Below are 12,273 nucleotides of genomic sequence, written 5' to 3'. Positions count from 1 at the left end.
AATAATCTACCTCTCTGGACATCTACATTTTTGCACTCCCAGCTCTGGTAGCCCTACCCAAATATGGGCAACTTTTTCATACAGAAAAAAAAGGAAGGGAAAGAAGAGCATTGCGTTTTTTTCTTTTAACATAACATTATCTTTATTTAAGTTTTAAACAAATGCACAGATGATTGAGTCCTTCGGGAGATAGGGCGGGATATAAATCCCATCAATAAATAAATAAATAAATAAATAAATAAACCTGTAAGAACAAGAATAGCGAATCAAATTCCCAACTCTTATTGAGAGTTATAAGAAACTAATCGCAGAATTATAAATCAAAAGGGAAAAAAGAACAGGCAGACTACAGAAGAAATTAAAAAAAACCAGGAAATTATAAATAAAATCATAAGCAAGACGGAAAAAAACAAGTGTACGATAATACATCGCGTTTAAAATGTTGAGATCTCAAAGCACTAACATTACATTCATGCAAGTCGGTGCAAGAATGAAAGTATCGTTTCTTGCGCCTCTCCCGGTGCCACTCCAGTATTTATACTACAATTCCCAGAATGCCACACTAACTCATATCAGTTTTCGAGGGAGGGGAAGCTCTCGTCTTCTCATCGGCTGACTATTATCCCAAAAGCCTTTGCGCCGCTGTCGAGCGTTATAAATCGCGTTTCTGCGAAAAGCATGTTGGGAATTATAGTTCCGGGCTCAAAACATCATACGCTATTTTGTCGCTATTTCTTTTAAGCATAATTCCGTCTCAATGCCTACTACTTTCTTAAAGCCTCTATTAATCAAATGAAATAAAAAATAAAGTCGAGCCGGGTTTTACCTCAACGCAAGTTTTCCCGGAGTGATCCGTAGCTTAGCTTTAGCTCTAAACAGTATTACGTATCTATAGCAACCATGACGCTGAAGATTCTCGCGAGAATTCGGGTTCCTGAAGATTTTTGAAAAAAGCAATGGCTTTGAAGTTCGATGAGGCCACGGGACCTCTTGCAGGCTGGCGTGGAGTCTCATTCCATTGTTAGAGAGCCGAGTTGATTCTCAAGAATTCATTTTTTTAATTAAATTATCTTATTGACACTGTATTTCAGCAAGGTAGTGCTTAGGACTGCACCCGACCTCCGTTCATTCCGCTGGGACCTGAAGACCTGGCTCTTCGAGCTCTCTGGCCCAGGCTGAGAATTTTTAATTTTAACTGGGGTTATTTTCTCTCAGGGTTTCATTTAATCTTTTTTAATTGTTTTAACTTTTGTATGGATTTTCTTTTAAATACCCTGTAAACCGCCCTGAGTCCTTCGGGAAAGGGCGGTATATAAATCTAAATAAATAAATAAATAAATAAAATAATGGCTAGTACCACGACCTCGCCACCTGGACTCAAAGGCAGACCAGGATTAGTACTTGGGTGAAGAAACCACATTATACTTTTTTAGAATGGGAAAGTTAAAATATTCTTTAAAAAAACAAAAACCCTGGTGAATCATTTTCAATGACACTATAATTATGTAATCACTGGGAATTTAGCTAAACTTGAGGGCATTTTTAATAAATGTGTGTTTGTCGTACATGACAATACATGGTTTTAAAATGTACAATATGACAGATAATAATACCACTTTGCTTTAGCAGCTTATTTAATTTTCAGAAAATACACTAAAAACACTCCAAAAGTTTAATATAGTGATAGAAAATACAAGCACAATACCAGCTGTTTTCAAGTGAAGCAATAGAAACAAGCATGCCAGCTATACCTAAATAAAACCTAGTCCTATTTATCAATAAAATTCTATGCAGTTATAAACTTACAGCTTGCTTCTGACTAGTAGTGATGTTAAATGCTCCTGAGGTGAATTCTCCCCTTTTAACCAACTCATCCTAAAAAGAATGCAGCATTCACTATATACAGAGCCCTCTTGTGGCTTGCTAAGACACATTTTAAAAAACCACACACATAACTGAGTGGACTTGATTTAGCAATTAATCCCACCAAACCAAATCTATAGTTATTACAATGACAGTACTTTACAGAATATACTAATATTTCTAGAGATCACTGCTTACATGCCATAAAGGTGTTGACTCTTAGTGACCACATAAATTTTAAAGATTATAAATGTGCAAAAACTAATTCTAATTGGATCAAATATCAGCATATTAGTAGTTTTCTTGTCTTTTTTGCTATTCTTACTTCAATCTGCAATTGTTCTCTATTTGATTGCCTACAATCATCATTGGCTCAGGGTTTAACAGAGTGAGAACTATAGATTGTTGAAACCATAATCTGAGATAACGGGATTAGTTCTGAAACACTTTCTCCATACTGTTCAAGATGAAAAAATAGAGGACAGATCACAGTAAATAAAATTTTCTGTTACCTTCAGAAACATACCGGTATTAAATGTTTCAGCACACATAAATAATATAGGCACACATTTAAACATATTCCTGGTCTTTTCAGAGTAGCAGACTAAAACAGATCTAATAATCTCATTACTACCCTTTGGAAATTTTGAGATTTTAATCTTCTTTCATGTATATGTATCTGGTAAGTTGGGGATGTTTTGATAAAGTTAGCGCATGAGAGTATATGTATGGATGTAATATACAAAGCATACAATTCATACAAGAATCCATGTAGTATTTCTCTCAAGAATGCTGCAAGAACAAATTCATAAACAGCATAACAATAAAATAACATATAATTTACTTATTTTCCCCTTTGAATATACAGTTAGAACCAAGTGCAGATATTTTTGGTACTGGACTCTTAATATAAACTATTTTACTGTCCTTTATTCTGAATGGATAAATGTATATTTTCACAGTACTTTAGCAGAAGAGTTCAGGAGAATCCTTTGTACTCTTTCTAAACTTTGTTCTACCACTTAATTACAAGTATGAACTTGGTGCAACAGGGAAAAAGAAAGTACAGGGATATTTATATATGTAGTTATTCAAAGAATGACATTACTCTGAAAAACATTTTTTTACTGTGTGATGAATATAGTGACCCTCCACTTCATAATGAGACAAAGTTTGGATAAATAGCATTAAGACAATTTCAGTCTTGTCCAGCATACATTTAATGAAATAATTCTGTTTCCACTGAAGGTTGAAACACTGTTAATTACATTGGCCATTTCCACTGGTTTTCTGGAGGTTCTTCAACTAAAGGTTCCCAAGGACGGTATTTCAACATTTTCTTGGCTAAGGAAAGTTCATTTTCAGCCTGTTGACAAAATATAATTTCATTTTATTTTAAAACTCTCTGAAAGATGATGATGATGATTATTATTATTATTATTATTATTATTACTATTACTATTATTATTACTATTACTATTATTATTAATTTTATTTGTATACCGCCCTTTTCCCGAAGGACTCAGGGCGGTGAACAGGGCAATACATGTTAAAAGACAAAAATACAAAAATTAAAAGAGATTAAACAAGGTGCCCAAGAACTATAACAATAGGTTAAAATACACTGAACAGTAATAAAACCCGACCCCATCCCATCAGGCCAGGCCAGCTTGTTCGAACAAATAAGTCTTTAGATCGCGCCGGAAGGAGCGAAGGTCGGGCGCCATCCGGAGCTCAACCAGAAGATGGTTCCATAAATCTGGCGCGCCCACAGAGAACGCCCTCCCCCTGGGGGCAACCAGTCGGCATTCTTTGACCAGTGGCACCCTGAGGAGGCCCTCTCTGTGGGAGCGTACTGGGCGGAGGGAAGTTGATGCCGGCCGCAGGTGCTCCGTAAGGTATTCCGGACCCATGCCATGTAGGGCTTTGTAGGTCATTACCAGCACCTTGAATCTCACCCGGAAGACAACTGGAAGCCAATGCAGCTCGCGGAGCAGAGGTGTAACATGGGAGTATCGGGAAACTCCCAACACAACTCTCGCGGCTGCATTCTGTACCAGTTGGAGCCTCCGAGTGGTCCTCAAGGGCAGCCCCATGTAGAGAGCGTTGCAGTAGTCCAAACGAGAGGTCACGAGCGCATGAGTGACCGTACACAAGATGGCATTCTCAAAATTAATTTGCATACATGTACTTTCCCAAATCACTTTAAGAGAGAACTTAAAATACCAAATCTCATTATAATGGTTAGCATGGATTGGTGCCAAGTTTTTTTGTTTTAAAAGTTTTATGTTTTAACTAGTTGCATTTAATAGTTTTAAAATCATTTTAAAATGATTTTATATGTTTTTTTAATCTTTGTTTGGAAGCTGCCCAGAGTTGGCTGAAAGATGATTGGCTGTATCTTTTGAATAAATAATTTAATTAAATTGCTCATTTAAAAGCCACACTGCTAAGTTTACAAATTCAGTTTAGTGGACATTTTCCCAAAGCTTCTATACCCGATATATTAAATCATTGCTAAATACCTGCAGAATCACTTCTTCTAACTGTCCAGAGTTTAATTTGTTTTCCAGCCTTTGCACATCAGGTTCCTGCAAGTAAGTTCAAAAATAAATGAGAAACTCTGGTGCAGTATATTCCTCTATCTGAGTGTTTCTCAACCTCAGCCACTTTAAGACATGATACTTCATTTTTTTTAAAAATAAAATACTGTTATTGCTATTTAATTACTCAATAGGAAAAAGAAAACCTATAGTACAATAACTCAACAGAAATGCAGGTTTTTGATCCTGTATTTCTGATCTGGAGTTATTGTTGTTAAATTACAATTGTTATATTTTATCATAGTTCCATGTTTTGATTTTTGATATATTTTTGTGGGAATACTCAGCTATTTCTAAACAACTCAAATTATGCAAACAAATGTCGTTGAAGCAGTGCAAGATGGATATAGAATTCATGTTGCTATCCTATACTTGCTGGAATAAGATTCATAAACAATAATGAAATAGTTAATGTTTAGGATTGACTGTGCTTGTTGGAAATAAAGTATTCATCAAATACATATCACTTTGTAACCCCACCCCACCCCCTGTATTTGCTGAAATGAGGTTGATTTTGAATTTAAGAATGTCCCTTTCGAGCCTAAAAGCTATGTCACTGAGGCTAGTATTTGAAGGGGAAACCATTAATATCAGAATTAAAGACTACATTAGGATTATATAAGCACATGCATCGTCACTAAGAGTCAAGTTCCTTTGAAAAAGATTTATGTTTCCATCAAATGGACACACACACACAAATCCATTTTTGCATAATATCAAATCCCAGTTTGACTGTTACCCATCAGACTATCTGCAATCATATGGCCCCCTACCCATACTTCTGTTTTCAATCATTTATTCTGTTTTCATTGGGAAATTCACATGTGATTATCTGAAAAAAGCTTGTTTCCTTACAGAAATTGAGAACTTAAATTCTACCTGATCATTAAGACACCTAGTTAACTGAAATATTAATATAAATCATAATTAAGAAACAAGATCTAAATAACAGTATCAACAAATTATTATTTGATATATGCAATTTGACCCCAAAATGTCAATTAATTCAATTTATACTTACTGCTTTCACTATATTAAACCGTTCATTTGTAAGTTTCTCTGTATATTTCCTGTATGCTGCATCCTGAGGCATATTCTCTAAAATACCCAGAATTTTTGTGTATAGTACCTTGAGGCGCTGAAAAGAACACATGGCAAAGAGTAATTTTAAGTCAGGCAAAGTGAATACATTGAATGTAAGCTACTGCAAGATTTTAAAACCTAATGAAATTTTGTAAATTAATGTACTGCAAATTAAAACAAGAAAAATGATTCAATGACTGTCTTCAGAAAAAAAATTCTGCCACAAAACTTTCTAGTTAAGTTATGGCACATTTAGAAATAAGGCACTGCTTTAGACAAAAGTTTTATTTCCATAAATCCCAAAATGTTAATTCAATCATGTATTTGCTTTTCTAACATTTGATTGTCTATAAGAACTTTCCAAACCAAATGTCTACCTTTTTTACCCATTGAATATTTTACTACAATTATACCATATCTTTTCTTCTGCACTCTTTTTTATCTGGTCAACTAAATCAAAGAAATTCATCCCTCATCCTTCAGATACAATTTATACTTAAATTAACATTTCTAAGATATCCTAAACCTCTAATGTAACTGGATAAGAGAACACCATTAGGAATAAAATCAATTGACTTTACAGGAAAGGTAATGCCAGTATAGGTCCAGACCCAACAAAATAGCTTTATCACTTCATTGAAACATTGAAACAAAGTGGGCTTCAATCTGAGTTACAAATATTCTACTTTATTGGTATATGGCAAAGTATCTTGGGGGCATGGGCTTTTGGTTCCGTTGGTATTGGGGTGGGGTTGCAAATCCCCACGACGATTGGGAATGGCAGCAGGCGGTTACACGGAGGGCCGCACCAATATCTGGGACCGCGCCCCCGCTGTCTTTGAGCGGTGGCATGTTCCGACCCTCCGGTTAGTACCCTTTTATCCGGGGGTGAGGGGGACCAGGACCCTGAGCTCAGACTGGTGTATTTTAATGCCAGATCCGTTGTGAACAAGGCTCCCCTCGTCCGGGAATTGATCGAGGAGGAACACGCGGATCTGGCATGCATTACAGAGACCTGGCTGGGCCCAGAGGGTGGTGTTCCTCTGGTTGAACTGTGCCCTCTGGGTTTCTGTGTGGCAGGGGCGGTGGGGTGGCAGTGGTTATACGGGAGACCTTATGTCCGTGGGAGACCACCGTTGTCCAGATAGGCGGGAGTGAGTCCCTTCTCCTGAGATGTGGCCCTCGGGCTCAGTTGGGCCTGTTGCTAACATACCTGGCGCCTAGCTGTGTAGCAACAGCCCTGCCTGAGCTGCTCGACACCCTCTCAGGGTTGACGGTGGAGTTTCCCAGACTCATATTTCTGGGCAACTTCAACCTGCCTTCCCTGGGAGAGTCGTCAGAGTTAGCTCGGGAGTTCATGGCTTCCATGACGGCCATGGACCTGACCCAAGTAATTCAGGGCCCGACTCATGGGGCGGATCACACTCTTGACCTGATTTTTCTATCTGGGCAATGGTTGGATGATTTGGGAGGGGGCTTTCCAACTATTGTCCCCCTGTCATGGTCCGATCATTATCTCCTGCGGCTGGTCTTCCGCTGTGTCACCCCCTGCTGCCGGGCTGTGGAACCGACCAGGTGGTTCCGTCCCAGGCGCCTAATGGACCCAGAACGGTTCCAGATGGTGCTTGGGTCCTTACCTACCTCCCTCACTTACAGCCCGGTCAATGCCTTGGTGGATGCTTGGGAAAGGGTGGCCACCGAGGCACTCGACCATGTTGTACCCTTGCGACCCCAGACCCGGCACAGATCCCGTTGGGCCCCATGGTTTTCTGTGGAGCTCCGGGAGATGAAGCATCGGAGACGGGGTCTAGAGAGCGGTTGGAGATCCACCCGGTCTGAATCTGTCCGATTGCGACTAAGAGCCTTCACAAGGTCTTACCTCGCTGCGATGAGAACGGCGAAGACTAATTACTTCGCTGCCCTCATCGCGTCCGCAGATAATCACCCAGCCGCCCTGTTTAGGGTGACTCGCTCTCTCCTTAATCGGGAGACGAGGGAGGAACCCTTACAGGGACGGGCTGAGTTTAGTCATCATCTGGTGGACAAAATCACTCAGATCCGGACCGGTTTGGACTCTGACTGGGCAGAGTCTGACATGGAGGAATCAAGCAGTCTTGAGCATGTTATCTGGACTGAGTTCAACCCTGTTTCCCCCGATGACGTGGACAGGATCATGAGGAGACTGAGCTCCACCACTTGTTTACTGGACCCGTGCCCCTCCTGGCTGGTTTATGTGGCTCGGGAGGAGACACGAGGCTGGTTCCAGGCAGTAATATCTGCTTCCTTGAAGGAGGGTATCTTTCCCACCGCCTTGAAGGAGGCGGTGGTGAGACCCCTTCTCAAGAAGCCTGCCCTGGACCCGGCTGTTTTAAATAACTACCGTTCGGTCTCCAACCTTCGCTTTTTGGCGAAGGTTGTTGAGAGTGTGGTGGCGCATCAGCTTCCTCTGTTCCTGGAGGAAACTGATTATCTTGACCCGTACCAATCGGGTTTCAGACCCGGGTACAGCACGGAGACGGCATTGGTCGCACTGGTGAATGATCTCTGGTGGGCTCGGGACAGGGGATGTTCCTGTCCTAGTCCTTTTAGACCTCTCAGCGCCTTTCGATACCATCGACCATGGTATACTACTGCGGCGTCTCAGGGGGTTGGGAGTGGGAGGCACTGTTTTACGGTGGTTCTCCTCCTACCTCCTGGGCCGCTCGCAGTCGGTGTTGACGGGAAGGCAGAGGTCCGCCCCTCAGGGGTCGGTCCTCTCTCCCCTCCTGTTCAACATCTACATGAAACCGCTGGGCGAGCTCATTCGTAGTTTCGTGGTGGGGTATCATCAGTACGCTGATGATACCCAACTTTTTCTTTCCACCCCGAACCAACCCAGTGATGCACTCGACGTGATGTTCTGTTGCCTGGAGGCGGTCCGGGTTTGGATGGGGAGAAACAGGCTTCGTCTCAATCCTGCCCAGACTGAGTGGCTGTGCATACCGGCATCTCAGGTTAACCAGGTTGTTCCATCATTAATGATGGGGGGTGAGGTGTTACCCCCCTGTCGATAGGGCTCGCAACTTGGGCGTCCTCTTGGATTCACGGCTCAATTTTGAAGACCATATAGGAGCCATGACCAGGGGGGCTTTTGCCCAGGTTTGCCTGGTGCGCCAGTTGCGACCCTATCTGGACCGAGATTTATTAATTTTTTTTATTTTAATCCCATTTATATCCCACCCTTCTCCGAAGACTCAGGGCGGCTTACAATCTAAGCACAAATCAATGTGCTTAGCAATAGCTTTCATTCTATGTATATGCCTGCTTATTAGGGCTTTCGCCCCCCCCAAAGCAGCATTATTACAAAGTCAGCTTATTACCCCCAATAATCTGGGTCCTCATTTTACCTACCTCGAAGGATGGAAGGCTGAGTCAACCTTGAGCCTGGTGGGATGCGAACCTGCAATAATTGCAGGCAGCTGGTATAGTCACCCATGCGCTTGTGACCTCCTGGCTAGACTACTGCAACGCTCTCTACATGGGGCTGCCCTTGACCACTCGGAGGCTTCAACTGGTGCAGAATGTAGCCGCGCAAGTTGTTATGGGAGTTTCCCGATACTCCCGTGCAACACCTCTTCTCCGTGAGCTGCATTGGCTTCCGGTTGCCCTCTGGGTGAGATTCAAGGTGTTGGTAATGACCTATAAAGCTCTAAATGGCTTGGGTCTGGATTATCTAGGGGAACACCTGCTGCTGGCATCAACTTCCCATCGTCCTGTGCGCTCCCACAGGGAGGGCCTTCTCAGGGTACCGCCGGTTAAGGAATGCTGGCGGGTTATTCCCAGGGAAAGGGTGTTCTCTGTGGGCGCGCCAGCCCTATGGAAGCAATTTCCCACGGAACTCAGGACTGCCCCCGACCTTCGCTCATTTCGCCGGGACTTGAAAACCTGGTTCTTTGATCTATCTGGCCCAGACTGAGGGGTTTTAACTAATTTAATTTAATTGGGTTTTAGTTTAACTTCAGGAACTGTAATTTAATCATAGTTTTAACTGATTTTAATTTTGTATGTTATGTATTTTAATTTTCCCTGTAAACCGCCCTGAGTCCTACGGGAATAGGGTGGTATATAAATTTAAATAATAAATAAATAAATAAATAAATACTTACTTCATGTGGATTGTTACATACAGCTAATCCCACAAGCCCAGTAGTCTGTAGGTATGAAGAAACATATATTAAGTTGAGCAGCAGTTTAAAACAAGAAATCAAATTTACTTATCTGAATAATCAATTAATTTGCATATGGATAAATCAGCATTTGTAAAACATTTATGGATATTATATACATACCTTCAAGTTCTCCAGAACCTATGTATATTTAAAAAACAACAACCCAGAAGCAAGACAACAGAACACAGATAAAAGAAAAACAAAACATATCATATGCCAGGTATTTGAGAGAAAAGCAGATATTTTTACAGTACTAAGGAAAAATTGATTTAAACCAAGTGTGAAAATTCCTCTACAATTTTATCTTTTATCTTTTTTAACTTTTGTATTTTTATATTTTTTATATATTTGCCCTGTTCACCGCCCTGAGTCCTTCGGGAGAAGGGCGGTATATAAATAGAATTATTATTATTATTATTATTATTATTATTATTATTATTATTATTATTATTATTATTATTATTATTATTATTATTATTATTATTATTATTATTATTATTATCTCATGTTGGTTCATCTTAATCACATAACTCCAAAAGAATCTGAAATTATGACCGCATCAGATTAATTTAACCAAATGCATGTCTAAAAAAGCACATTTTTTAACAAACTAAAAAACAATTTATCTTTTTCCCTTTCAAAAAAATATCAGCTAGAAATAAAGCCAACATTTTAGCAAAACCAGTATGGACCAAACAATAAAAATCATGGGATGCTTAGAGAGTCATGTGGATTAGCTACTTTCTACAGTATGTCCATTAGAAATAGTTATGTGGAGATTTTAATGAGATTACCGGCGAGTAGCTATAGACATTTAGCATAAAGGTCTGGATTCCATGTGGACTAGGATCCCTCATCTGAAGGAAGAATCCACTGTGCCTAAAGGAATGGATATAAGGTGATGCAACTACTGGACATTTTTATATGCCGCATATTTTTCTTTCTTTGAGCATGAGGTAAAGGATGTACCTGTGAACCAGTAAAATAATTGACAAGTGAATAGAAAAAATGACAGTGGGTGCAAATAACAGATTGAAAAAAGTAATCTCAATGTGTTTGCACCTCCGTGTGCACACAAAGAAAATTTCTGTTCAGATTTGTATAGTATCAATAACAAAAATATGCAAATAGAACAGGGCTCAGCACAATTGTGAAAACTACACCATTTACAGGAGTATGGCTAATCAAAATAAGATGCAATATAGACTTAAAGTAAGATATTATCCATTCCTTTAAGGCAAGGCAAGTGAATAAAAATGTTTCTTCATGAGCCAGCTGCATTCTTGTACAGGTAGTCCTTTAACGGCTGCCCTATTTAGCAAGAATGAAAAAGTAACTTTACAACCAGTCCATTTGTGACCTTTGCAGGTCTGTAAAGCAAAAGAAAGCTAAAGGAAAGCCATAAGCACAGTCAGTTTCACTAAGCAACTGCTTCATTTAATGACCAAATTGCAGTTCACACTTATGACTAATAAACAAGAACTCATCATCAAAGCTGATACCAGTCAGAGCACAGAACAACACAAAGTAATGCAAGATCAGAAGATGTGAATAGACCTGGACCATAGACTTGCCAAGAGTCCAACACCACTGAATGAATGACATCATTATCAAACAACTATCTGAACAAACTTACCTGGGAGTAAAGGCTAAAAGTTTGATAAAGGATGGTGAGGGTGCCTAATTTGACAACAAACTGCGAGAGCAGACATTTATGAAATTGGCATACATTTTTCCTGGTGGCATACATTCCACAACCACAGTGCTGTAAAATAGATTGGGCTGAGAAAACAGCTGGCCCAAAGTCCCCCAGAGAACTCCCATGCTTAAAAAAGGAGTCAAACCTAATCACCATCACTGCAGCCCCCTTAAGAGAAGATGCCTCTTCCATGTTGCTCAGCAGGACAGTGCTTAGCTGGCAATTAGGAGGGCATCAAGTTAGCAAAATCTAATTTGAGGACCGCACTCCAAAGCCTGGATACTGAAAGGAAAAATATCTGCACTAGGATGTTTCTGCGGAGACCAGCGATTCCTTATCTCTTCTAAGACACTGGTGCATGAAGATGCGCGTCCCCTAGTTTTAGCCAAGAAGGCTGAGAACTAACGTAACTAACGTATCTAACTAACGTATCTGCGAGTCCTTTCCCCCGTGTCCTCTGGACTCTCACCTTTTTCAGGACTCCCGCCATTGCCACTATATTAAGGAATAGGAGCAAAATGGATCGTGAAATCGTTTCACTCCATCGCCAGCATCGAGGAACTGGAGCTGAAAGGTCCTCTAACTCGCGTAGACAGAGGGCAACTTCTAGGACAGCGCAAAGCGCATGCGTTCGGACCACATTGGAAACAGGAAGCAAACGAAACATAACGGGGAAGTGGATTGGTTCCCGATTTATGCTCGCCGCACATTCTGATGGAACGTCACTCAGAGCTGAGGCGGAGTTGCACCGCCCATTGGCCGTGCGTTGGAGAACGTGTTGGGGCGGGGCTGACAGGACGGCTTGTGTTTGCTTTTG

General features: G+C 40.6%; 1 protein-coding gene across 1 annotated transcript; it reads right to left on the bottom strand.

The window, feature by feature from the left end:
* Window positions 1–3,065: 3,065 nt before the first annotated feature.
* Window positions 3,066–12,087, bottom strand: NDUFA5 (NADH:ubiquinone oxidoreductase subunit A5). Its single transcript, XM_081330531.1, has 5 exons — window positions 11,926–12,087; window positions 9,695–9,739; window positions 5,488–5,604; window positions 4,389–4,454; window positions 3,066–3,229 (listed from the first exon to the last, which is right to left on the bottom strand). The coding sequence occupies exons 1-5, from the start codon at window positions 11,944–11,946 to the stop codon at window positions 3,128–3,130; spliced, it is 351 nt and encodes a 116-aa protein (XP_081186657.1). The 5' UTR covers window positions 11,947–12,087; the 3' UTR covers window positions 3,066–3,127.
* Window positions 12,088–12,273: the final 186 nt, after the last annotated feature.

This window comes from Vipera berus (genome assembly GCF_964194415.1).
Source record: "Vipera berus genome assembly, chromosome: 6".
Lineage (NCBI taxonomy): Eukaryota > Metazoa > Chordata > Lepidosauria > Squamata > Viperidae > Vipera > Vipera berus.
This window is presented reverse-complemented; position numbering and strand designations above follow the sequence as displayed.

Excerpts from the sequence above, each read along its gene's own strand:
- NDUFA5 (XM_081330531.1), bottom strand. The coding sequence starts at position 11,946 with ATGGCGGGAGTCCTGAAAAAG. Across the intron at positions 9,740-11,925 it reads TGGCGGGAGTCCTGAAAAAG|ACTACTGGGCTTGTGGGATT; the intron begins GTGAGAGTCCAG and ends TCATACCTACAG. Across the intron at positions 3,230-4,388 it reads TAGAAGAAGTGATTCTGCAG|GCTGAAAATGAACTTTCCTT; the intron begins GTATTTAGCAAT and ends TTTTGTCAACAG.